The sequence below is a fragment of the Siphateles boraxobius genome, unplaced genomic scaffold (genome assembly GCF_051911475.1).
Source record: "Siphateles boraxobius isolate OS27281-9 unplaced genomic scaffold, OSU_SipBor_1 41, whole genome shotgun sequence".
NCBI lineage: Eukaryota > Metazoa > Chordata > Actinopteri > Cypriniformes > Leuciscidae > Siphateles > Siphateles boraxobius.
In genome coordinates this window covers 365,001-392,500 of record NW_027509042.1, presented here as the reverse complement: position 1 = coordinate 392,500, position 27,500 = coordinate 365,001, and the positions used below count along the sequence as shown (strand labels likewise).

Sequence of the window (27,500 nt, the reverse complement as noted above, 5' to 3'; positions counted from 1 at the left end):
CTATAGTGTCCTGCACACACTTGTAAAAAATATAAAAAATTATATCTGGTGTCTGAATAATTTTTGGTTTGACTGTATAAAAAAATCGGCATTCAAAACCTGAAGAATGTTGGTACTTCTTAACACTCTTACTCGTCTGTGTCGTGTGTTTGAGGACGGCTGGCACAGTTTCACGGATAAACGAGTAACTCTTCATCATAAATCTGATCTGTGGAGTAAAAGCAGAGTTTGTCCATTAGGCCGTCGACCTCTGACCCCATATTTGAGCACGTCTGTTTTGATATGCATGATATGATGCCAATCATTTAGTATTTATTTAATTTGGCAAACGGCAGCAGACTTTGGATCCTGAACCTCAAATGAACGTTGGCACAAACCTCTGGGCATCGCTTCGAGTCTGGCACAGTATTATTAACCCAGTTCGTTAACCATAAATGTATATATATATATATATATAATGTTTATCATTATAATCTCTCTCTCTATATATATATATATATATATATATATATATATATATTAGTCTTTTATTTTTATTTAATAATCAATAAATTATATATGTAATGTATTTCTGATTATACATCTCATTTAATTATGTAGATTATAAAAATATATGAATAATGATTGTCATTAAATTATATATTATTATTAAAACCCAGTTTGTAATAATCATTAATTTATTAAACTTCTATCTTAATAGTATTTTATGTAAGGATGTATTAAATATTATATTACTATAAATAATTTTATATTAAATAATGATAATCATTAAACTATATATATATATATATACAGGTCCTTCTCAAAAAATTAGCATATTGTGATAAAGTTCATTATTTTCCATAATGTAATGATAAAAATTAAACTTTCATATATTTTAGATTCATTGCACACCAACTGAAATATTTCAGGTCTTTTATTGTTTTAATACTGATGATTTTGGCATACAGCTCATGAAAACCCAAAATTCCTGTCTCAAAAAATTAGCATATTTCATCCGACCAATAAAAGAAGTGTTTTTAATACAAAAAAAAAAAAAGTCAACCTTCAAATAATTATGTTCAGTTATGCACTCAATACTTGGTCGGGAATCCTTTTGCAGAAATGACTGCTTCAATGCGGCGTGGCATGGAGGCAATCAGCCTGTGGCACTGCTGAGGTGTTATGGAGGCCCAGGATGCTTCGATAGCGGCCTTAAGCTCATCCAGAGTGTTGGGTCTTGCGTCTCTCAACTTTCTCTTCACAATATCCCACAGATTCTCTATGGGGTTCAGGTCAGGAGAGTTGGCAGGCCAATTGAGCACAGTACTACCATGGTCAATAAACCATTTACCAGTGGTTTTGGCACTGCAGGTGCCAGGTCGTGCTGAAAAATGAAATCTTCATCTCCATAAAGCTTTTCAGCAGATGGAAGCATAAAGTGCTCCAAAATCTCCTGATAGCTAGCTGCATTGACCCTGCCCTTGATAAAACACAGTGGACCAACACCAGCAGCTGACATGGCACCCCAGACCATCACTGACTGTGGGTACTTGACACTGGACTTCAGGCATTTTGGCATTTCCTTCTCCCCAGTCTTCCTCCAGACTCTGGCACCTTGATTTCCAAATGACATGCAAAACTGAGCAACAGTCCAGTGCTGCTTCTCTGTAGCCCAGGTCAGGCGCTTCTGCCGCTGTTTCGGGTTCAAAAGTGGCTTGACCTGGGGAATGCGGCACCTGTAGCCCATTTCCTGCACACGCCTGTGCACGGTGGCTCTGGATGTTTCTACTCCAGACTCAGTCCACTGCTTCCGCAGGTCCCCAAGGTCTGGAATTGGTCCTTCTCCACAATCTTCCTCAGGGTCCGGTCACCTCTTCTCGTTGTGCAGCGTTTTTTGCCACACGTTTTCCTTCCCACAGACTTCCCACTGAGGTGGCTTGATACAGCACTCTGGGAACAGCCTATTTGTTCAGAAATTTCTTTCTGTGTCTTACCCTCTTGCTTGAGGGTGTCAATGATGGCCTTCTGGACAGCAGTCAGGTCGGCAGTCTTACCCATGATTGCGGTTTTGAGTAATGAAACAGGCTGGGAGTTTTTAAAAGCCTCAGGAATCTTTTGCAGGTGTTTAGAGTTAATTAGCTGATTCAGATGTTTAGGTTAATAGCTCGTTTAGAGAACCTTTTCATGATATGCTAATTTTTTGAGACAGGAATTTTGGGTTTTCATGAGCTGTATGCCAAAATCATCAGTATTAAAACAATAAAAGACCTGAAATATTTCAGTTGGTGTGCAATGAATCTAAAATATATGAAAGTTTAATTTTTATCATTACATTATGGAAAATAATTAACTTTATCACAATATGCTAATTTTTTGAGAAGGACCTGTATATTCTATTATTTTTATTTAATAATAATTCAGTTATATATGTAATTTATTTCTGATTATACATCTCATTTAATTATGTAGATTATATATAAAAATATATTATATTTCTTCTAAATATAGAAATATAGAATCATTTATAGTCGATTTATAGTCTATTTATTTGATTTCATTGTCATTAAGTTATATATGTTACTTATTTGGGATTTATATACCTAATTATTATATATCGTTTAATTATCATGAAGATTATATATAAAAATATATTATATTTAATTTATTTATTAAAAAAATTGAAACCTTAAACATAAAAAAAAAACAATAAAATTATTTTATATATATATATATATTAAATGATATATATATATCAATATATATATATATCATATAATATATATTATATTAAATGATTTTATATATATAATCATATATGTGTGCGTGTATGTGTGTGTGTGTATATATATATATTTGATATAATTTATTTAATTTATTAAATTATATGCATTTAAATATATTACATATCCATGTAATTTAATAATAAAGTAGATTAAGTATAGCACGTTGATTGTATATTCCCAGTACCTGTTCTAATATGATGATGAATCGTGATGCGGGTGGCAGCTGATAATGCAGGACGACACACACAGGGAATATTCCCAGCATGCTCGTCTGCGCAGCACACAGTGTGAGCGCACACACACACGTCCTCCAGCGGCTCCTGAGGGCCCGTTCGCCCCAAAACCGCAGAACGTGATACGGCCCGAGCAGAGTGTAGATCAACATGAGCGTCCAGGCCCAGACGACTGTACTCAACTGACCAAACGCGTAATAAAACAGATCAAAGTCCAGAACCAGCCTGAAATACACACACACTCACTGTCAGGCTCTCACACACACACACACACACACACACACACACACACACACACACACACACACACACACACACACACACACACACACACACACATATTCACACACTCACTGTCAGGCTCTCTCACACACACACACACACACACACATATTCACACACTCACTGTCAGGCTCTCACACACACACACACACACACACACACACACACACATATTCACACACTCACTGTAAGGCTCTCACACACACACACGTATTCACACACTCACTGTCAGGCTCTCACACACACACACACACACGTATGCGCACTCACACACACACACACACATACACACGTATACACACACTCACTGTCAGGCTCTCACACACACACAGACACGCAGAACGTGATACGGCCCGAGCAGAGTGTAGATCAACATGAGCGTCCAGGCCCAGACGACTGTACTCAACTGACCAAACGCGTAATAAAACAGATCAAAGTCCAGAACCAGCCTGAAATACACACACACTCACTGTCAGGCTCTCTCACACACAAATACACACACACACACACACACACTGTCAGGCTCTCACACACACATACACACACTCACGGTCAGCCTCTCACACACATACACACACTCACACACAAAATCTTCTCTCCCACACACGCACACTCCCACACACATGTACTCACTCACTCACTCACACACACACTTACACAAACACTCACACACTCACACACACACACACACACACACACACACACACACACACACACACACACACACACACACACACACACACTCACCTGCCCTGGTCGATGTAGTCCACTGCTAAAGTGCTCATTATGAACAGGAATAGAGCTGCGATGAACATGTGGTAGATGGTCCTGATGTGACTGATCTCAAATAACTCACTGGAGAGAGAGGAACACTTTTTTCGTGCCATTTTTGGTTAAAATAATAATAATAATAATAAATATAGCTGCAAGCCCCGAAGCTGAAGCAACAGCAGTGCAGAGTCAGAAGAGCAAAAACAGAATGAACATTAAAAAAAAAACAACAACACGCATTAACTTAGCTTCCGAGGTACAGTAGTTCAATTTTGCATATAAATGCAACAAATAACAAATAAATGCTATATTTAACAAGTTCGATTATTCTTAGAACGACACATTGTCTGGAACAGTTTCAACTTTTGCACCTCTTCTGGTCACAGTGTCTCTTGCGTTCTGGGCATGTGCCACAGGATTCAGACCCACGACCTGAAATTTTGTGCCGATATGTCAGATCGTTTAAAAGATACAATTTATGACAAAATTCAAAATGGCCGACCAATGGTTTATCCTCGGTTCATATCTTTGGATTGGGCATGAGACAAGGAATCCATAGACACCAAGGTCACTATTTTCTGACAAACTGTTCAAAAGTTATGATTTTCCATTTCTCATGACCTGTAGGTGGCGCTGTTGTGAAATTTGGCATGGGCCTTCAGATCATGGTTCTGAAGAAGTGTACCAAGTTTCGTTTCAATTGATCAAAGTTTTGCTAAGATACAGCCTCTGAACCAATTTTGAGTCAACATTAAGTTCGCAACATTTTCTAGAACAAGGCGTTCAAAAGTTATAACCATTTGAAAAGTATTTTTGAATAATAAAGTAAACTAATGACAATTACAGTTTTTTCAGACTTTTTGGCATTGTCAAGAAGAGTTTTAATATTTTTATGAAATTGTTTATGAAGTTGTGACCTTTCACCTTTGGCATTTAGGATGTTTTGCCGTTTTAAATTGACATATTATTACTAGGCTGTGAGTCTGTGTGTGGTCGCTAGGACGTTGCTATGGTGGTTAGGATTTTCTACCCATTTTTTATCATTGAATCATAACCGGCAGTAATAATACTTACTCCAGCAGTGAGCATCTGGTTATAAACACCTTCCCCTGCTCCAGTTTGTGCCTGGAAATCATAGTATATGTGCAGGAACACTTTTATTCAAGCACGTTACACCTTCTGCATTGGCAGGATGTGACATCACAGAAACTCTCACCTGTTGTCGGTGCTTCCTGTCTGGTCGGTGTGTGTTTGTGTGTGTGTGGACTGAGACTGGATTGAGTCAGTGAGCATTCGCTCCAACACTTCATTCAGACGAGATTGAACTTCTCTGATCACTTCCTCTTTCATCCTCTGATCAGAAAAACATTTTTATACGGTCAGTCTCAGACCCGCTGAAACTGCTGTATCAGTGTTGGTGGGTTTTTGTTTAAATTACAGCCAAAAATTACCATGGTCTATAAATACTGCAATATGCAATACTAAAATAAAATGTACTTTTTTCTTTTTTTTTTGAGGAATTACTTTAATAGTATAATTATTAATATTTTAAATAATTAAAAAAGGAATGAAAATATATTTTCTTTAAAATAAAGTATTTGGTATTTGATGCTTTTAATTTTAGCACACACACACACACACACACACACACACACACACACACACACACACACACACACACACACACATACTGTATATGTTTCACTGTATCTGTGAAAATCCCAAATTATGTATCTGTGAAAATTAGAGTATTACTTATGACAAATACATAAAAAGGATTTTTAGAAATGTTGGCCAACTGAACAGCATGAACATGAAAAGTATGAGCATGTACAGCCCTCAATACTTAGTTGGGGCTCCTTTTGCCTGAATTACTGCAGCAATGCGGCGTGGCATGGAGTTGATCAGTCTGTGGCACTGCTCAGGTGTTATGAGAGCCCAGGTTGCTCTGATAGTGGCCTTCAGCTCTTCTGCATTGTTGGGTCTGGCGTATCGCATCTTCCTCTACACAATACCCCATAGATGTCCTATAGGGTTAAGGTCAGGTGAGTTTGCTGGCCAATTAAGAACAGGGATACCATGGTCCTTAAACCAGGTACTGGTAGCTTTGGCACTGTGTGCAGGTGCCAAGTCCTGTTGGAAAATGAAATCTGCATCTCCATAAAGTTGGTCAGCTGCAGGAAGCATGAAGTGCTCTAAAACTTCCTGGTAGACGGCTGCGTTGACCTTGGACCTCAGAAAACACAGTGGACCAACACCAGCAGATGACATGGCACCCCAAACCATCACTGACTGTGGAAACTTTACACTGGACTTCAAGCAACGTGGATTCTGTGCCTCTCCTCTCTTCCTCCAGACTCTGGGACTTTGATTTCCAAAGGATATGGCAAATTTACTTTCATCAGAGAACATAACTTTGGACCACTCGGCAACAGTGCAGTCCTTTTTGTCTTTAGCCCAGGCGAGACGCTTCTGACGCTGTGTCTTGTTCAAGAGTGGCTTGACACAAGGAATGCGACAGCTGAAACCCCTGTCTTGCATACGTCTGTGTGTGGTGGTTCTTGAAGCACTGACTCCAGCTGAAGTCCACTCTTTGTGAATCTCCCCCACATTTTTGAATGGGTTTTGTTTCACAATCCTCTCCAGGGTGCGGTTATCCCTATTGCTTGTACATGTTTTTTCTACCACATCTTTTCCTTACCTTCGCCTCTCTATTAATGTGCTTGGACACAGAGCTCTATAAACAGCCAGCCTCTTTAGGAATGACCTTTTGTCAGTTTTGTCAGTGCCACAGACTGATCGACTCCATGCCACGCCGCATTGCTGCAGTAATTCAGGCAAAAGGAGCCCCAACTAAGTATTGAGGGCTGTACATGCTCAAACTTTTCATGTTCATACTTTTCAGTTGGCCAAAATTTCTAAAAATCCTTTTTTTTGTATTGGTCTTAAGTAATATTCTAATTTTCAGAGATACTGAATTTGGGATTTTCATTAGTTGTCCGTTTTAATCATCACAATAAAATTAAATAAACATTTCAAATATATCAGTCTGTGTGTAATAAATGAATATAATATCCAAATTTCACTTTTTGAATGAAATTACTGAAATATATATATATGATGCATTTATTAAACATTATATATTTTATACATACAGTATATATATATATATATATATATATATATATATATTATTAATTAAACTATTAAATACTTTTTTATTTAAATCAGCTTACATTAAAGCTGCTCCCGACGAGCTTTGGTGGCTATTGGGTCTGTGAAAGCGCTATATAAATGCAGTCCATTTACCATTTACCATTAAAGGCATTATCAAAACACACACACACACACAATAAAATACATTTTCTTTCTTTTGTTTTAGACCGGATCATGATGTTTTCAGCAGTGAAGTGTTTTACCTCCATGTCTTGGTTTCTCTGAGTCATCTCTCTCACTCTCGTGTGATTCTCATCTGCACACACATACACACACACACACACACACACACACACACACACACACACACACACACACACACACACACACACACACACACACACAGAGCAGTGTTTAGATGATCTGAGCAGAATACAGTCCTGACAGAGGGATCAGTGTAAACTCACGCTGTGTGATCGAGCCGTTCTCGGTGTGTGTGTCTCCTCGGCCTCGAGTGCCACGCGTCGCAGCGTTTCCGGTGTCGTGTGTTGACATGCCGCTTTAATCGATCACGGTCCTGATGAAATATTATATTCAGATGCATGAAAAACATGATGATGTTTGAAGAAGGTTTTTATAATGCTGATTCAGTGGAGATGAAACAAACTCTTGGTAATGCATTCTAATGCACCATATGACCTTTTGAACCCTTCTGAAATGTGTTGACCTGAAGTAACCTGTGCTATAGTATATTACCTGCTAACTAAAGCTAGTTTACTCATCTGAATGTAAACTAATCTTTGACCGTTCGTGTCACACAACGCTGATATGATCGAGTTTCATGACCGAAAGAAACCCTTGTTGTACTTTACATTTAGCAAACGCATCTCAGCTACTTCTGCGGGTCACCTGTGGCCTCAGGGTCATGAACACACACATTTAAAGAGATATAATCAATGTTATTACACACATTTATGGTTATGGCTGATTAATGATGTTGGAGATGATGCTAACAGGAGAGAGACACAGAATTCAGATGTCACTCACTTCATGAAGAAATTAATTTAATACCTATGAATCTCTTACTTTATGAATTTATGAATGGTTTGATTTGCTTTTTAATTGTAAAGACACAATAACTTCATAAGTGTTCCTGAGAAGGGATTTCTGAATGAATTTCATGTAAACACGTCTAGATCATATTTCACCCAAAAAATCAGAGAAAAAATAAAATTTTTGCATAAAAAAGAAAATGCATTTATATATATATATATATATTATATATGTGTGTGTATATACTAGTTATTCTTATTAATGTTATAGTGTTTTTGCAGTAAATTACTTTAATACAATTATACAAATAAAAGCAATGCTATATATATATATATATATATATATATATATATATATATAATTTATATTTTTTAATATAATTATTACAAATCGAAAGCATTGCTAATAGCAGCACCATGATGAATAAATAATGCACATTAAAATATAGCATTGTTTTTGTATAAGGATTTGTGAGAGAAATGTAATTGTCATGAATATCAAAATAGAAAGAAAAATCCAAACGGTCCTAAAATAGGCTTTCAGTGAACGTGAAATATGACCCGGAGATGTTCCCGACAGATTTCATGAGATTCACTCTTACATTTCAATAATATTTACTATAAATAATAAAATACCCAGCACGTGATTTTAATCACTGAAAATGAATCTTAATTACCAGAACGAAGACTGAAGCGTGAATGCACATGGACTGACTCTCCTTCAGTTTCTGTCGCTGGCGGATCTCCAGTGTTTCTGTGACTGTACGTGTGTTTATATGAGCTTTTGCTCTTCAGTGTCCTCACAGCCTCTGTTTACACACTGAATCTGCTCTACTGACCCTGTGTTTACTCATACTAGAACAGACTCTGCTGTCAGTCACGACAAGTATATGTGTATGATTGAGTGAGCTAATTACAGATTACATCGATTCATCAGGCAGACGCTTGTACAGTAGACTTGCTTACACATTGACCCGTGCCTAAACGGCCCTTTATCTCTGTGTTAGAGACATTTTATTCATTGTATTTGTGTCTCACTATTATTTGAATGTTTTCCTTATTTACAGTCATAGATATCAGGGCCTAAAATTAACCTTTTGCCACACCTGCCAAAAATTTACCGTCCATAATTATTTTTTATCAGCCATGAAACGGGCAGTTATGACACCGACATTTTAGAAACCAGTGAAATTTCTGAAATTTAAGGTACAGAAATACAATAATCAAATGTAAAATAACACTGCATACACTGTAAAAAATAAAACCGTAATTTTTACGGTAAAAAACTGGCAGCTGTGGTTGCCAGAACTTTACCGTCAAAAATACGGTAGCAACGTTATTGGTTTTACAGACTTAACTTAAAATGTACAGTAATAAACCGTATTTTATTTTCTGATATAATGTTAATTTACGGACCTATTGAAGTATTAATTTCTGTTTTGTAACATTGTACACTGACAACCAACTATCAACACAGCAGTGATGAGTCACATGATAAATCATCATGATAAGCTCATCACAAGCATCTCTTCCACAAGAAAGTTAATACTACTATATAAGCTGCACAGTGTCATTCGGACAAACATTAAACACCATCATGGTAACACACATGAAATTTTACAATGCAATAAACATTAATTTAACAACATTAAATGTAACATAAAACCCTAATGTACATAACTGATTAGAGAAAACTATGAAGAAACAGTTATTTCAACAAAAATACTTCAAATGTGAAGTGTCACGCAGGGAATTGTGGGAATGTCAATTTGCGTTTTTTCACTGTAAATTACACAACGAGTTTTCTTTTTCACTTTCAAAAACTGTAAATTTAACGGTATTTTACAGTAAAATTACATTAAATTTACCATTAGATCTATCACAGTTATTTACCGTATATAGTAAGGAAACTTTCTGTTAACCAATTAACGGTTTTGCACTGTAGCATTTACCTACATAGTCTTTTACCGTTAAAATCTTTACAGTATAGTCTTCACTGTATAATTTAAACATTGATCAATCCTTATTAAAGTTACAGTTATTCAGCCAAGAGCAGTGAGTGATTTTCTCTTTTCCTGTATGTTTTGGGTCGCACAGCTTTGCTTGATGTGTTGATGTAATTTCCACTAAAACAGGAAGCTAAGGCGGGACATATTTAATGGCTCCTCCCCCTTTTCAAACAGCCAATAGCATTGAACGCGAATCCGAGTGCTGATGATACGCTGGATTCAACAGTAGAGATGTGAATAAATTCCAGCTATTTCATTCTCAAGGCGAGACACTACAGGTGAATAGGGTACAATTTTTAGCTAGCAGATATCACCATGAAACCTTCCCAGTTGATTACCTACATTAAGATGAGAAAAAAAATTATTACAAGTTTTCTGTAATTTAATGTTTAAATATGCAAATTAGGCATTATCTAATTAAATATGCACTCATTTGCATATATTTTAGAAATGAAATCTGAGTATTGGACAAAGCCAGGTTCAAAATTATTTTTTCATTGTGTTCACATATTAGATGGGGAAAATATTACAGAGGGATTTATGGATATCTACTTTAGTTATCCTGTAAATTAAAATATACTGTCAACAGCCTAAAAAAAATATTTCCGCCATGTTTTTTGGAATAAAATGTTATATAAATCAGGCTAGGGATAATATATTTACAAATCCCTCAGTAAATATCTTCATAATATAACTAAGTACAAGACTGGAAAGTTTGGTGTATACTGAAGTACATATTTCGGACTTGGAGGACGAGAGAAAAGTCATTTTGAGAAAACGGGCTTTAAAGATTTATATTGTAAAACGAGATTGCGCATTTAGAGTTAAATCCCCCCTTTTACTTTCACGATTGGTTGCTGATAAAAAGGAAATGACCATATTTGGATCCGACAGCATTGTACAGGAGAGAGAGAGAGCTTTTTAAGGGTGTGTGTGATGACGGTAGCGGGATGAGCGGGAGGATTTAAAACGCCAACTTTTGATGAATTTAGGCGAAATCTACAGACGCAAACAGAAAAAGTGTAGTAAAATAAAGACCTAAATGTGTATTTCGGACTTTTTTTCACCACAAGTCTGAAAGAAGACATGTTATTGAAGAGAAATATCCCAAAATCTCAAAATTGACCAGTGAAAAAAAAACGATGTTTTTGCCTGCCGTGTCTCACCTTAACCAGCATACAGTTGGAAACCGGAATAAAACTCGAGTGTTTGAGCAAACGAACACACATCTCTAACACATATTGCTCTGTGACATGCGGAAATGTTTTGGACATGCAGACGGGATTTGGGGGCGGAGCTTTAGATTCTATATTCATAACCTTAAGGCAAACATATGCATATTAAAAGCTACTAAACTTAAATTTAGATTTCATGGGGCCTTTAACATTAGGGACACAGACGGCAGCAGGTTTATTGGGCTACTGTCACTTTAAGAGCGAATGCACAGATCCAATATACTGATACACGTGTGTTTTCTTTCTCAACTGTTTATGTTCACTTAAGACTTAATTCAGGTAATGATTATAAGGATACTTGTTAATTTCAGGCAATTTCAAGCACAAGACGACGTTAAAGAGTTTAATTCAGTGTTCGCACACTCATAATTCATAAAAATATTACCGGCCAACTGGCGATTGACACCGATAAATATATTTGCAAACACTTTTACTCACATTTGGCACTTGGCGAATGGTAATTTAAGGCCCTGGATGTGGAAATGGAAACTTGATCTAAAAAATGACATTCACACATTTTTGATCTTGTATTTCTCTAGGGATCATTTATATAATTCCTTTTCATATTTATCTGCTCCAGAAGGTTTTCACAGCGTCAAATAACAAAAAAAGAATCATTGTTTTCTTAGTATCAAGAATATTTTAATAATCTAAAGAAGCTTTTTCCACAGTAAAGAACTTTATGTGGAATGGAGAGATTCTATGGATGTTAAATTTTGTTTACGGAACTATTTATGCCAGTAAAGAGCTTATATTTTTAAGAGTATAAATTCAGATAACACTGACGTTCATGAATCGGATTCTCTTTATTGAAACATTTTCAAAGGAAGGTTTTTCTACATGTCCATCATGCACTACAAAGACCAAACACAAAAAGGTCAATTATTACACAAATCTCTAGTCCATCATGTGCCATTGTTCACATTTAGCAAGATGACGCACAGAATCTCTTTTAAAACAAACCGCATGAGATCTTGTAGAGCTGTATTTGCTCAGGTAAAGCCAGATGCTGATGGAACGGCGGTTAGAAAGCGGCCCGCATATATGAATATTGTTATGCATTATATCTTTATGAATGCATTATCCAATCAACCTATTCCTGGCTGCACGATTTACTATACAAGATTCAATTAAAGGTGCAGAACGGCTGAAATATCCAAAAAAATATATTTTTCTCATAACCTGACTCTCTTACCCTGACTGGCAGATCAGGACGTTTTGACAGGTCAAAGGTCAGACTCAAAGCAACCTGACCATACACACACACACACACACACACACACACACAGAGAGATTAATGTGTCAGTATTTGATCAGTTCACACTGACTGATGTGACTGTGTGTGTGTGTGTGTGTGTGTGTGTGTGTGTGTGTGTGTGTGTGTGTGTGTGTGTGTGTGTGTGAGAGATAGAGAGTGCATGTGTTTCTGTGTGTGTGTGTGAGTGAGAGTGCATGCTTGTGTGTGAGTGCATGTTTCTGTGTGTGTGTGTGTGTGCATGTTTGAGTGTGTGCGCGCATGTGTTTGAGTGTGTGAATGAGCATGTGTTTGAGTGTGAGTTTGTGTGTGCATGTGCATGAGTGTGCATGTGTTTGTGTGCATGTGCATGAGTGTGTGTACATGTGTTTGTTTGTGTATGTGTGTGCGCGCATGTGTTTGAGTGTGAGTGTGTGTTTGTGTGTGCATGTGCATGAGTGTGCGTGTGCATGTGTTTTGAGTGTGAGTGTGTGTGTGCATGTGTTTGTGTGTGCGCGCGCATGTTTTTGAGTGTGAGTGTGTGTTTGTGTGTGAATGAGCATGAGTGTGCCTGTGTTTGAGTGTGAGTGTGTGTTTGTGTGTGCATGTGCATGAGTGTGCGTGTGCATGCATGTGTTTGTGCGCATGTGTTTTGAGTGTGAGTGTGTGTGCATGTGCATGAGTGTGTGCATGTGTTTGTGTGTGCGCGCGCATGTTTTTGAGTGTGAGTGTGTGTTTGTGTGTGAATGAGCATGAGTGTGCGTGTGCATGTGTTTGAGTGTGAGTGTGTGTTTGTGTGTGCATGTGCATGAGTGTGCGTGTGCATGCATGTGTTTGTGCGCATGTGTTTTGAGTGTGAGTGTGTGTGCATGTGCATGAGTGTGTGCATGTGTTTGTGTGTGCGCGCGCATGTTTTTGAGTGTGAGTGTGTGTTTGTGTGTGAATGAGCATGAGTGTGCGTGTGCATGTGTTTGAGTGTGAGTGTGTGTTTGTGTGTGAATGAGCATGAGTGTGCGTGTGCATGTGTTTGAGTGTGAGTGTGTGTTTGTGTGTGCATGTGCATGAGTGTGCGTGTGTGTGTGCATGTGCATGAGTGTGTGTGTGTGTTTGTGTTGTTTCTCACACATCTAAATTTTTTAAATGTAAAGATAATTTCTTAACTCCATTCATGAAGTATAAAATCCTTATTCTAGGAACAATCCGATCTACTTAGAATTGACTAGATATATTGAATCTTTTACTATCTGACTTTTACACTTAAATATTTAATGTCACAAACTTGTCATTTGACACGTCTCTCTTATGAAAGCTTGTTTCTGCTTCAGATTAAAATTAAAATGGTAATTGCAACTTTTTATCTCATGATTCTGACCTTTCTTCTCAGAAATGTAAGATTTAAACTCAAAATTGTGAGAAAAAAGTTGGCATTATCTTTTTAATTTGTTATTGCGTGGTGGAAACGAGCTTTAATACTCTCTAGAGTTTATTATAGGTAAAGTAATATAATAAAGTTGTTTTTTTTATACAGCGATACTGATAACATAAATAATGCATACAAATCGCAACAAAATCTACTGTCATTTAAATATAAAAATAGTTACAGCTACATAAAAATATTTCATTATAACATCACATTAATGTAGACGATGACGAACAGCATCATACAGTCGGTTTGTGGGTCGTTCTCAGGAAACGTTGACTTTTATCTGATATTTTGTTTGTTTTTCATTAGTATATCTGCTAATTTGCATTTCCTCATTTATCATTGCATTTTAATTCTGCATTTTCTCTTATACAGGGACATTGTCCCTTTAAAAAAGTATATTTATTGGTTAGAAAAGATAAATTACTATAGGTACTAATATGTAGAAAGACTGAAGGATTATGGGTAATAGTTTAAGTTAATTAAATTAACGTGTTCAGCAAAAACCCTGTAATAGAAAACGATCAATTCCAGTGTTCCTGAAATGATCTGCTGTTTTCTGAGAATGACCCGTGAGAATGAAAGCTCTTCATCATCGCTGGACTTCATGCAGCTCGACAGGTGTGTGTGTGTGTGTGTGTGTGGGTGTGTGTGTGTGTGTGTGTGTGTGTGTGACGGGTTCATGTTCATCACTGGATCTGCAGGCAACATGCATATATAAATATACAGAGAAGAGAATTCAGAAGTACAGGTCGCCTGGAGAGAAACAGAAACAACATGGTAAATATTACTTATCATATTTAATATATTACAATTTTTTGTAATTATTTATACAAATAATCAAATATATTATTACATATATATTATAATATTACATGTTATTGTTTTGCATTGTCACATTTTTTAATATAAATTAAAATAAAATGATAAATATATATTTGATATATTATATAATAAATTATATATATATAATTGAATATATTTAATAAAATATCAACATATATTATATGTATTAAAATATTTAATAACATATTTATATTATAAATAAATATATTATACATGTAATTACATATATTTTTTTATTTTATAAATTTATTACAATACTAGAATATTTGTCAATATGGTAATACATTAAATAGATTTAATTACATATTATAATAAATAAATAGTTTATATAATCTTATAATTGATTAAATTACTAAAGAATGTTATTAAATATATGTAATTTTTTATACTTATAATATTAAATAACGTTATTTTATAAATCTATATATAAAATATAATTTATTAAATCTATATTTAAAATATAATTTAGTAAATCTATATATAAAATATAATTTATTAAATTACTAGAAATATTAAATATAAGTAATATTTTAAATACAATTAGTAATTAAATTATTTGTAAAATTATAATATTTAATATAATTATATGAATAATGTAATATATATTATTAAATATATTTAATTTATTAAAATATACATATATATAAATATATACTTTTTTTGTACATTACTGTGCATATTTTTGCAATTAAAACAATAATATCAAATACCATGTTTTTTTTTTGTTTTTTTTTACAGTACTATTGTAAAGGTAATGTGTTCTTCAGCAGTTCTCGGTCAGTTTACCTGTGTGTGTGTGTGTGTGTGTGTTTAGCTGGCGATGGGCTTCTCTTGACGAATGCGTTCCTCTGATTGGTCAGCAGTGACAGACGTAGAGCGAGCGCTGAAACACACACACACACACACACACACACACCATCATCATCAGAGGCTTCACACACCACAACATGTAGTTATTACAGCGTTATTACAGTCTTACACTGTCATGCTTACCTGTTATCATTCACATCTCTAGCATTTCCTGTTCAAATAAGTATGAATATGCATTAAAATACTGATAATAAGTGCACAAAATAATGCATTAAAGATGCTCGGATCTGCTGCACGCAGAGTCATTTGAGTTTATGTACATTTACTCCATTAAATAGAGAATGCTTCCTTTATTTATGGAGTCTATGGATGTTTCAATCAGGTCCCATGCAGAAATTATTTTAAACACTGGACCTCTGAATAATCACATTTGGTTCAGCTAATAAAAGTACAGCATCAGTTGTGTTGGCGTGAAATGTCTTTACCGTTCAGTGTGTGTGTGGAGTCCGTGTGTGTGTCGTCCGCTGACAGCGTCCTGTAAACATGAGGAACAAACACACACACACAGCTGTAGTAAAAACACACAGTTCTGTCAGGGATGAGTCATAAACACTGTTACTCACTTGTTGGTCAAACTGGACTCTGTTTCCGCAGATGATTTGGGTTTTTCACAGGCGCTGTTGAACATCACATTGCTGAACGTGATTGGCTGATCTCTGCGCATGAACATGTGATTGACAGGTGAGGAGGCGGGATAATGTCCTGGGCGAATCGGCTTGGCTGAGGGCAAAAAATAAAACCATAAAATGTAGTAATATAATTTTAAATGTATTTATAATATTACGCATGCTATTAAACAGATTTAATGTATATATGATCTGTTTAATAATATCTATAGTAATTTAATAAGTTATACAGTTTTAAAATGTAGTAGTATTATATTTATAATCTTATAAATGTTATTAAATATATTTAATGGATATCTATTGTTAGTAATTTAATAAATTATTTATAAAATTATAAAAATGTAATATACTTATATTTATAATATATTAATTTATAATATTATAAATGTTATTAAAAATACTTTTCATATTTAATAATATTTTTTAAATTAATAAAATTATTTCAAATTGTATAATGTATTATCATATTTAATGATATTTTTAAATATCATAACATTTTGTATAATATTACAATATAATATATTAATTTATAATATTATAAATGTTACTAAATATATTGTATGTATTATATTTAATAATATTTTTAGTAATTTACTAATTTATACAATCATAACATTTTATAATTTTTATTTAAATTTTACTTATTTATAATAAAATGTTATTAAATATATTAAATTTATTAAACAATATTATTAAATATTATATTTATAAAATGTTAAAATTGTATATTATATATTAATTTATAATATAATTTTTTAATTACATATATTGCATGCATTACTTTAAATTTAAAAAAAAGTGTTTTAATAATTTATACAATCAATACATCTAATATTATATTTTAAATATTTTTTTATATTTGTAATAAATTGTTATTAAATATATTTTATGTATTAAAAAGAATTTATTAAATTACTGTTATAAACTATTATATGTATGAAATTTAACTGCGCTAACATTTATATCAAAAAAATGTGATTTTGTCTAATTCAGTGAATAAAATACTTCGATGAGCGATCTGAGACTCATCAGGTTTGAGTGTCGCCCCAGTGCATGCTGGGAGTTGCACTGACCGATGAGCGCGGCGTGAGTTCTTCTGAACGGGTTTCTGAGCCTCATGACGTCTCGGATGCGCTCGACCTCCTGCTGGTACCGGCGCCGGTCCGTCATCGCTCCTTCTTTCGCTTCGGTCAGAGCGTTCTCCAGCGCTCGAACACGCTCAGCCGTCGAGCGCAGACGCTTCTCCAGCTTCGGGAGCTCACAGCGCAGATCTGCGTTATCACCGACCAGCTGTGTGTGTGTGTGTGAGAGAGAGAGAGATCTGCGTTATCACCGACCAGCTGTGTGTGTGTGTGTGTGTGAGAGAGAGAGAGAGAGAGATCTGCGTTATCACCGACCAGCTGTGTGTGTGTGTGTGTGTGTGTGTGAGAGAGAGAGAGATCTGCGTTATCACCGACCAGCTGTGTGTGTGTGTGTGTGTGAGAGAGAGAGAGAGAGAGAGAGAGAGAGATCTGCGTTATCACCGACCAGCTGTGTGTGTGTGTGTGTGTGTGTGTGTGTGTGTGTGTGTGAGAGAGAGAGAGAGAGAGAGAGAGAGAGAGAGATCTGCGTTATCACCGACCAGCTGTGTGTGTGTGTGTGTGTGTGTGAGAGAGAGAGAGAGAGAGAGAGAGAGATCTGCGTTATCACCGACCAGCTGTGTGTGTGTGTGTGTGTGTGAGAGAGAGAGAGAGAGATCTGCGTTATCACCGACCAGCTGTGTGTGTGTGTGTGTGTGTGTGTGTGTGAGAGAGAGAGAGAGAGAGAGAGAGATCTGCGTTATCACCGACCAGCTGTGTGTGTGTGTGTGAGAGAGAGAGAGAAAGATCTGCGTTATCACCGACCAGCTGTGTGTGTGTGTGTGTGTGTGTGTGTGTGTGTGTGAGAGAGAGAGAGAGAGAGGGATCTGCGTTATCACCGACCAGCTGTGTGTGTGTGTGTGTGTGTGTGTGTGTGTGTGTGTGTGACACAGAGAGAGAATCATAAAGAATAGGAGATTTTTGTGTGTATTCTGTAATGCTGCAGTTTTCTAACTCTGGGAGCGTCACAAGCCTTAAAAAATGAGTCGCCAGTAAAGGCGTCAATCGAACAGTTCATCACGATACGATACGATACCGATTCCCTCAGCGATACGATATTTGCAGATACCTCAAAAAAAATCTGCAATATTAAGATATTATGTGCCAAGTTTACACAACCAGTTACAATTCTTTTAACTCAGAAAAATTAACCAAACTCAGCAGGATACTGGCACAGATTTTTCTTTCGTTTTATTAATCTGTTAATTACTTAAATTAAATATATCTCACGCATTTCTTTTATATAGACCGACTATGATTTTATGAAAACAATTTAAAAACAATTTTTTTTTCTTAAATCATCCTGGCGACTAGGATCGTAACAATACATCGATCAAACGTTTAACGATACGATGCACCGATGCCACGCGAAAAATATCGATATACGGTACCTTTATTTTGACACTCATTTATACATATATATAATATTAAGGGACCGTATATCGATATTATACGTGTGGCATCGATGCACAGTATCGTTAGACGTTTGATCGATGTATTGTCAATCAAATACATCAACAATATGTGTTATGTAAATGTATAATATGCGCGGCGCTATAATTATTAAATTTGAAGGATTTGTTGTGGAGTGAGTGGAACTAAAATACCCTGTTAGTGTTTATAATTGTATAATTTATAGTAGGCCTACATTGTGACATTTCGCTTTATTTACCGTTATTATTTCTAAATGCAATAAAACGCCACTTATACGTGACTTAGCTATCCGTTTAGTTTTTTCTCTCAAAACCAAACAAAAATATTTCGAGTGTATTTTTTAAGCATGCAGCAAACGATAGTAGGCTATTAATTGGTTAAAATTCTTATGGGGAGTTAATGGTTAATTGGTTAATATGCAGCCAGATCTTGCCTTTAGCCCCATTTTATATAAGTATTCTTATGCTTGGCTTGACTTGTTTGCATGTAAATGGATGTAGGCCTATATAGCCTATGGGTTACGCCAATAAAAAGACTTAAATATAGAGCTCGGGATCGTTTCGTCACGTCGCGATGCATTGTGGGCATCACGGTACGGAAGTAGATGTGCTGTATAGTAGGCAGTGCGTAATTACGTTGGTCATTAGATAAAATAAGGTTTAATTTAGGTTATTTTTAGGAAAATGGTTCAGTATTGTGAACTGCTGTAATGGGTCTCACGATCGACAGGGCAAACGCCTCATAAATCATATAAGTGGTGGTCTTTTTGCTTTGCTTTGTAGTCAACCCCATTAGCGCTAATGGCTAATGGCTAACTGATATTTATATCACATGGTCAATAGATTTTCAGCTAGCTAGCTACATTTACATTGAATGTATTCATTTAGCAGTTAACTAAAGTTCTTCTGTTCAGATTAACGTTAAAGTACGTTGCTGTGTTTTGGGAGCAAGCTGTTATACTGATGTAGCTGTTAGCCAAATCAGCATATCAATTCTCGATTAGCAATTTCACCTCGTTTATTCATCTAGATTTTGGTGGATAGACTAGGTTAGTGTAATACTGACAAGCTATGGCATAATTTGTACCTTACACTTCTAGAAAGCATCAGCCTATAGACACACAAATGCAGTGGTAATTTCTAGCTATAGATGGTATTCTGTTGCTGAAGCTGTAGCTCTGTAGCTTAAATCTTAAAATGCTTTATTATTACTAATAGCTTACATATTATTCTATTGCTGGAGCTCTGTAGTTCAATTGTTATTATTACATGGCTTGGTTGAATGCTAATATTGAATGCGGTCTGCTATTTCTTGATAACAGACCACTGCTAAGTCTAACACACTGTTGCCATGAAAAACAGAGTGTTGCCATGGACACAGTTCTGTTCATTCTGGAGCAATACAATCGTTTTTAAATCAATAAACTCCTTTATTTATCCGGAGATCGGCCGGTTACGCTATTACCTTATTCCAAACTGGACTATGCGTCACCTCTAAAATGGCCGCCGTTACCCACAATGCACCGTTCCATGACGTCTACGCCCGAGCTCTATAAAAAGTCGCTCGAAAACTCAGAAAAAAAAAATAAAAGTTCGAAAACCACTGACCGCTCTAATGTAAAGTGAAGATTTCTGGCACATTTCTTTACTGACCTGTTTGTGAACTTTCGTCAGCTGTTCCAGGTTGTTCTCTAGAAAGGAGATCTTCTGTTTCTGTGTTGAACATCCGCAGCTTTCATCCGAATCCAACTCAGAGCTCTGAAACACACACACACACATTCATATAAACCAACACACAAACATTAATATAAACCAACTCAGAGCTCTGAAACACACACACACACATTCATATAAACCAACACACACACATTTATATAAACACACACACACACATTTATATAAACACACACACACACATTCATATAAACCAACACACAAACATTAATATAAACCAACTCAGAGCTCTGAAACACAGAGCTCTGAAACACACACACACACACACACACATTCATATAAACCGACTCAGAGCTCTGAAACACACACACACACACACACACACACACACACACACACACACACACACACACACACACACACACACACTCATATAAACTAACTCAGAGCTCTGAAACACACACACACACATTCATATAAACCAACTCAGAGCTCTGAAACACACAAACACACACACACACACACATTCATATAAATCAACTCAGAGCTCTGAAACACACACACACACATTCATATAAACCAACTCAGAGCTCTGAAACACACACACATTCATATAAACCAACTCAGAGCTCTGAAACACACACACACACACACACATTCATATAAACCAATTCAGAGCTCTGAAACACACACACACACATTCATATAAACCAACTCAGAGCTCTGAAACACAAAGACACACACACACAAACACACACACACACACACATTCATATAAACCAATTCAGAGCTCTGAAACACACAGACACACATTCATATAAACCAACTCAAAGCTCTGGAACACACACACACACACACACACACACACACACACACACATTCATATAAACCAACTCAGAGCTCTGAAACACACACACACACACGCATATAAACCAACTCAGAGCTCTGAAACACACACACACACACACACACACACACACACACACACACACACACACACACACACACACACACATTCATATAAACCAAGTCAGAGCTCTAAAACACACACACACACACACACACACACACACACACACACATACACACACATTCATATAAACCAACTCAGAGCTCTGAAACACACACACACACACACACACACACACATTCATATAAACCAAGTCAGAGCTCTAAAACACACACACACACACACACACACATTCATATAATCCAACTCAGAGCTCTAAAACACACACACACACACACACACACACACACACACACACACACATTCATATAAACCAACTCAGAGCTCTGAAACATACACACACACACACACACACACATTCATATAAACCAAGTCAGAGCTCTAAAACACACACACACACACACACACATTCATATAAACCAACTCAGAGCTCTGAAACACACACACACACACACATTCATATAAACCAAGTCAGAGCTCTAAAACACACACACACACACACACACACACACACACATTCATATAATCCAACTCAGAGCTCTAAAACACACACACACACACACACACACACACATTCATATAAACCAACTCAGAGCTCTGAAACATACACACACACACACACACACACACACACACATTCATATAAACCAAGTCAGAGCTCTAAAACACACACACACACACACACACACACATTCATATAATCCAACTCAGAGCTCTAAAACACACACACACACACACACACACACACACACACATTCATATAAACCAACTCAGAGCTCTGAAACATACACACACACACACACACACACACACACACACTTATTTCATATAAACCCAAAATGTTAATTTAAAAAATAATAATAAAGAAATACTGTTTAATGGCTCATTAGATTGTTTTGAACGTATAAAGTTTTATTTATAAGTTTTTTTATTAAAGTATTAATTAATTAATCTACATATACTTTATTAATATCAAAAGTTGTATCTGTTAATATTATTTAAAGAAAATAATTAACTTATTAAAACATCATCCATATATTTAATGCATTACTAATATTTTTAGTAATTTAATAAATAATTTTTTAAAATTGTAAAATTGTAATTTTATTAAAAATTATATTTATTTTAGAATATATTCATTTATACTATTATAAATAAATATATTTTATGCATTACCTATCATATTTAACAATATTTTAAATAATTTAATTTAGTGAAATGTATACAATCATAACATTTAATATTATATGTAGAATATTATATATTTATAATAAAATATTTTGTTAAATATATTTAATGTTACTTTTCATATTTCGTATTTTGTAAATATTTTAATAATTTTAATTAATATATATTATTAAATATTTTTTATGTATTATGATTATAATAGTAATTTAATACATTCATTTTTATAGACGCTTTTATGTTTAAATTTTAATATGTATTATTATAATTTTATTTCATGATTTGTGGAATCATATCACAGTAACATTATAAATCAAGACACTGAAATTTATTAAAAAAAATATTATACATTTTAATGTGATAATGCATATTTTTGGCCAATAATTTTTAATTTGCTCATTGTTAATGTTATAGTTAATTAGAAAATGACAGTCGGTGATGGAAAAATATATTTTAATGCTTTTGCATTCGCCCGCAAAACTTTTGTGTTGTTTGTGACCGTAAGTAAAGCATCGACAAATAATTGTTCCTCATGTCCCTTTATGAGCTCTTCAGGAACTTGTTGTAAAGTTTTAGTGTACAAAAATCAGCCAAAAATTAAAATTTTCATAACATTTTCCATGAGCTTTGAGAAACGCACCCGTTTGACTCGAGCCGTGAGATCTTGAACGAACAGCTTCCTCAGATTGTGGAGAGTCTGCAGTTCACGAGCCTTTCAACACAAACATTATCATATATATCATAATCATAATCATAATATTCTACTCCAGTATGATCATTTCAACCCTTGTGAAAAAGAAGTGCACTTCAAATCATAAAAGTACACTACCAGTCAAAACTTTTTAATGTTTTTAAAGAAGTCTCTTCTGCTCACCAAGGCTGTATTCATTTGATTAAAAATACAAAAAAACAGTAAAATTGTGAAATATTATTATAATGTAAATCAGCTGTTTTCTATGTGAATATATAGTAAAGTGTAATTTATTCCTGTGATTTTCAGCATCATTACTCCAGTCTTCAGTGTCACATGATCCCTCAGAAATCACTATAATATGATGATGTGATGCTCAAGAAACATTTATGATTATTATCAATGTTAAAAACAGTTTTGGGCATTTTTATTTTCAGGATTCTTTGATTAATAGAAATTTATTTTTTACGTACTTTGTAGATTTCTGTTTGTAGCGAATTCGCGACATTCGTCCATAACGTCTGGATTCGGCTATAATGACTTGTTGATGGCCTCTGATTCTGGAGCTGCCTCACTTCTCATTCTTCTTGATCTTCGAGCTGCTTTTGATACTGTGGTTTACGGTCTATTACTTACCCGTCTTGAAAGTGTCTTTGGTGTGTCCGGGACAGTTTTAAACTGGTTTAAATCCTATTTTACTGACCGTTCCCATTTCATTTCTATGTGTGGCTTTAGGTCTGCCACTTGCTCAGTGCTCACTGGTGTTCCTCAGGGATCCGTTCTGGGCCCTCTACTCTTCAATATTTATCTATCTCCACTTGGGCGTCTGCTGCGATCGCTTGGTCTCCACTATCACTTTTATGCTGACGACACCCAAATCTACATCCATTGTAAATCTGGTGAAGACATCGATGCTTGTTATCTTTCTGGCTGTATCTCTGAGATAAAAGCATGGTTGAACAATAACTTTCTTTGCCTGAACAGCGGGAAAACTGAGGTTATGATTATAGGTTCCCGTCATCAAATTCGCAAAGCGGCTCCACTGTCCCTGTCTGTTGATGGCTCTGTTTTAGAGACCCAAAGTACGATGAGGAACCTTGGTGTAATTTTTGACACCAGCCTCACTTTTGATTTTTTTGTACAGAGCACTGTTAACTCTTCGGGGTCGCCGATCACGCCGGCGTGATCAAGTTACATGACCAGTTTAAGACGTCGAAGCATAAAAACAAAGTTACATTGAGCGCTGCCGTCCACTTCTGTCGAAAGTGCTGGCTTGAAATTCTATTTTACTTTTTCTTTTGTGTTGATAGACCAAGTAAAAACGGAGATATGATCATTTAAACTTTTTATAAAAAAATACTGAAGAACGCAAGAGGGGATGAACGCAAAAAGAACGTAAAAGAACGCAAGATGGGATGCGACAGGCGTTGCATTTATTCTAATAACTTCGTCGGTTTTTGTCATAAAACAAAACGGAGAAAAATGTGTGAATCTGCTGACTCTGCTCTTCATGCTGCACATTTTAGGGAATGGAGGAGGAGCCAACTCAGCTAAGACGCAAAATTGAAAGGCAGAGGATTTTACGGAGTTGATAAAGAGAGACATATATACGTTATATATAGAGAGAGAGATTATTGCTAGTTTTTGGAAGAGTTTGAGTAGATTTTGAAGGTAGTTTAGGAGTAGTGTAGATAGTTTAGGTAGTTTAGGAGTAGATTTAGATAAACTGTTTTGAGGAGTGGCACAGATAAAAAATAAAAATAAAAAAACACCTGATATTTGTTGTAAATAGTTGTATGTATAATTTGATTTTGTGTTCATTTTACCTTTTCTATGGTATATTTGCAGTATAGAGGAACCCCTCTTACTCAAGGAATGAAATCCCTGTAATGTAGCTATCTGTGTAATTGTACATGAAGTGTTTTGTAGAGTTTCTAAGCAAAAAAGAAAAGAAAAAACGCCTATTGCCACACCTGCTTTTTGCTGCATATAGTTTAATTTTATCTCAATTTTAAATTTTTTATGTTGTATTTGCACTATTTGCGAACCCTCATACTCTGGGAATGCAAGGCCTTAAATATAGCTCTCTGAATAATTGTGTGCACAACATTTTTTTAAAGTGGCTGAGCTAAAAAGAAAGAAAAAAAGCCTATGGCTACACACGCTTTTTTTTGTAAATCATATTTTTTTGTATATAGGTTGATTATATCTGAATTGTGCCTGAATATGTTGACATTTACAACTTGTGTTTACATTTTAAACCTTTTAGAATGCTTCGTTGAGCATGTTTGTGTTTTTTGTAGTAGAAAAGCTATAATTTTTCTATTCGGATTTTGTGTTTTTTGTGTGATTTTGGGTCCAGTGTGTTGATAGAGTACATCAAAGTGAAAAACTAATTGTCTGATCATATAGGTGATGTTGTGCTGAAAAAAATTATACCAAATTATTGCAAAATTTAAAAAAAATAAAAGTACTCAAAAACGGCCAAAATAGCCCAAGACTCCGAAGGGTTAAGGCATCCTTTTTCCATCTCAGAAATATCGCCAGACTACGCCACATGCTAAACCTATCTGTCGCTGAAACCTTGATTAATTCATTTGTGTTCTCACGGCTGGATTATTGTAATGCTGTTTTAGCTGGAGTTTCTAAAACCACTATTAACAAATTGCAATATGTTCAGAACTCTGCCGCCCGGATCCTGACGGGAACCGGGAAATTTGACCATATTACTCCAGTTTTGAAGTCCTTACAACGGTCACGTTCCGTGTTGACTTTAAGATCATGATGCTGACATACAAGGTTTTACACGGCTTAGCTCCGCAATACTTATCTGGCTTATTAATCACTTATTCTCCAAATCGCAGTGCAATTTGTTCTGTTTACGCTGCTAGACTTGGGAACTCTCTCCCTCCTGAACTAAGGGAAGCACAGACTCTTGGCATTTTTAAAGCTCTTCTCAAGACACATTTTTTTAAACTTGCATTTGACTGCTGATGTCTCTTCGTGATCGCTTTACAGCTATTTTTTATTATTAATGTTGCTGCTTTTGTTTTTATTAACTTTTATTTGTCTTTTCCGGTGGATTGTGATTTTATGTACAGCGCTTTGAGAAGCTGCTTTTAAAGGGCGCTCTATAAAATAAAGTTTATTATTATTATTATTATTATAATAATGCTGTATTTAGATGGCCTTCAGCACTCACATGCATTTTATTTAGGCGGATTATTTCTATAATCATTACAAAAATAGCATGTTAGGATATAAAAGCAATTCCTGTCCTTTGTTTTAACACAGAACATAATGAATGCAACTTATTATGTTCTATTTACTTATTATAGTGTGTGTTTTTAGGGAGTAAGAGAGTGTTTTGATTCTTGCTGTTGTCAAGATTCATTAATTTGTCAATTAAAGTTGAGAAGTTTTAACAACTTTGTGACATGAATAAAATCTACATACCTGAGATGGGAAAATGTGCTTTATTAATTTTACCATTTTGTAAAAAAAATTACCATAAATGCCTGTTGTCGCTAATTTGCATCATACCTAAATTTATATCTATTTTATATGCTATAGACAAATTAACAATCTCAACTTAATTTAGCATCAGCTTGGAGCCAGAAACACACATAATACATTTTTTTTATACAATTGTAAATAAATTCAGGCGTCAAGGGGTTAAAAGAACAGCATTTATCTGAGATAGAAAGCTTTTGTAACATTAAACAACACTACCGTTCAAAGAATTCAAAGAAATCAAAACTTTTATTCATCAAGAAATAATTATATTGATCAAATGTGACATTTATAATGTAACAAAAGATTATATTTTAAATAAATGCTGTTTTTTTTTACTTTATATTCACCAAAGAATCATGAAAATGATCATAAATGTTTCTTGAGCAATATTTTATATTGTAATACTAATAT

General features: G+C 35.2%; 2 protein-coding genes and 1 long non-coding RNA gene across 3 annotated transcripts in view; 1 reads left to right on the top strand and 2 right to left on the bottom strand.

Annotated features, from left to right (window-relative positions):
- The window catches only part of soat2 (sterol O-acyltransferase 2), a 19,934-nt gene extending 10,922 nt beyond the window's left edge, over positions 1–9,012 (bottom strand). Inside the window, exons 1-7 of the mRNA XM_077197644.1 lie at positions 8,981–9,012; positions 7,471–7,525; positions 5,268–5,404; positions 5,126–5,176; positions 4,028–4,135; positions 2,950–3,223; positions 133–208 (exon numbers count right to left, since the gene is read on the bottom strand). Of these exons, the coding sequence (XP_077053759.1) occupies positions 133–208; positions 2,950–3,223; positions 4,028–4,135; positions 5,126–5,176; positions 5,268–5,404; positions 7,471–7,497 (673 nt within the window). The 5' untranslated portion in view covers positions 7,498–7,525; positions 8,981–9,012. The remainder of the gene's footprint in view (positions 1–132; positions 209–2,949; positions 3,224–4,027; positions 4,136–5,125; positions 5,177–5,267; positions 5,405–7,470; positions 7,526–8,980) is intronic.
- Positions 9,013–12,776: 3,764 nt separating this feature from the next.
- LOC143706082 (kinesin heavy chain-like) overlaps positions 12,777–27,500 on the bottom strand; it is a 68,862-nt gene continuing 54,138 nt past the window's right edge. The window contains exons 22-29 of the mRNA XM_077197636.1: positions 23,523–23,594; positions 20,707–20,811; positions 17,576–17,792; positions 16,440–16,596; positions 16,302–16,351; positions 16,000–16,027; positions 15,793–15,889; positions 12,777–14,916 (exon numbers count right to left, since the gene is read on the bottom strand). Coding sequence (XP_077053751.1) covers positions 15,817–15,889; positions 16,000–16,027; positions 16,302–16,351; positions 16,440–16,596; positions 17,576–17,792; positions 20,707–20,811; positions 23,523–23,594 — 702 coding nt within the window. The 3' untranslated portion in view covers positions 12,777–14,916; positions 15,793–15,816. The remainder of the gene's footprint in view (positions 14,917–15,792; positions 15,890–15,999; positions 16,028–16,301; positions 16,352–16,439; positions 16,597–17,575; positions 17,793–20,706; positions 20,812–23,522; positions 23,595–27,500) is intronic.
- Positions 16,451–27,500, top strand: part of LOC143706089 (uncharacterized) — a 45,664-nt gene continuing 34,614 nt past the window's right edge. The window contains exon 1 of the long non-coding RNA XR_013192929.1: positions 16,451–16,557. This is a non-coding gene — a long non-coding RNA (uncharacterized LOC143706089). The remainder of the gene's footprint in view (positions 16,558–27,500) is intronic.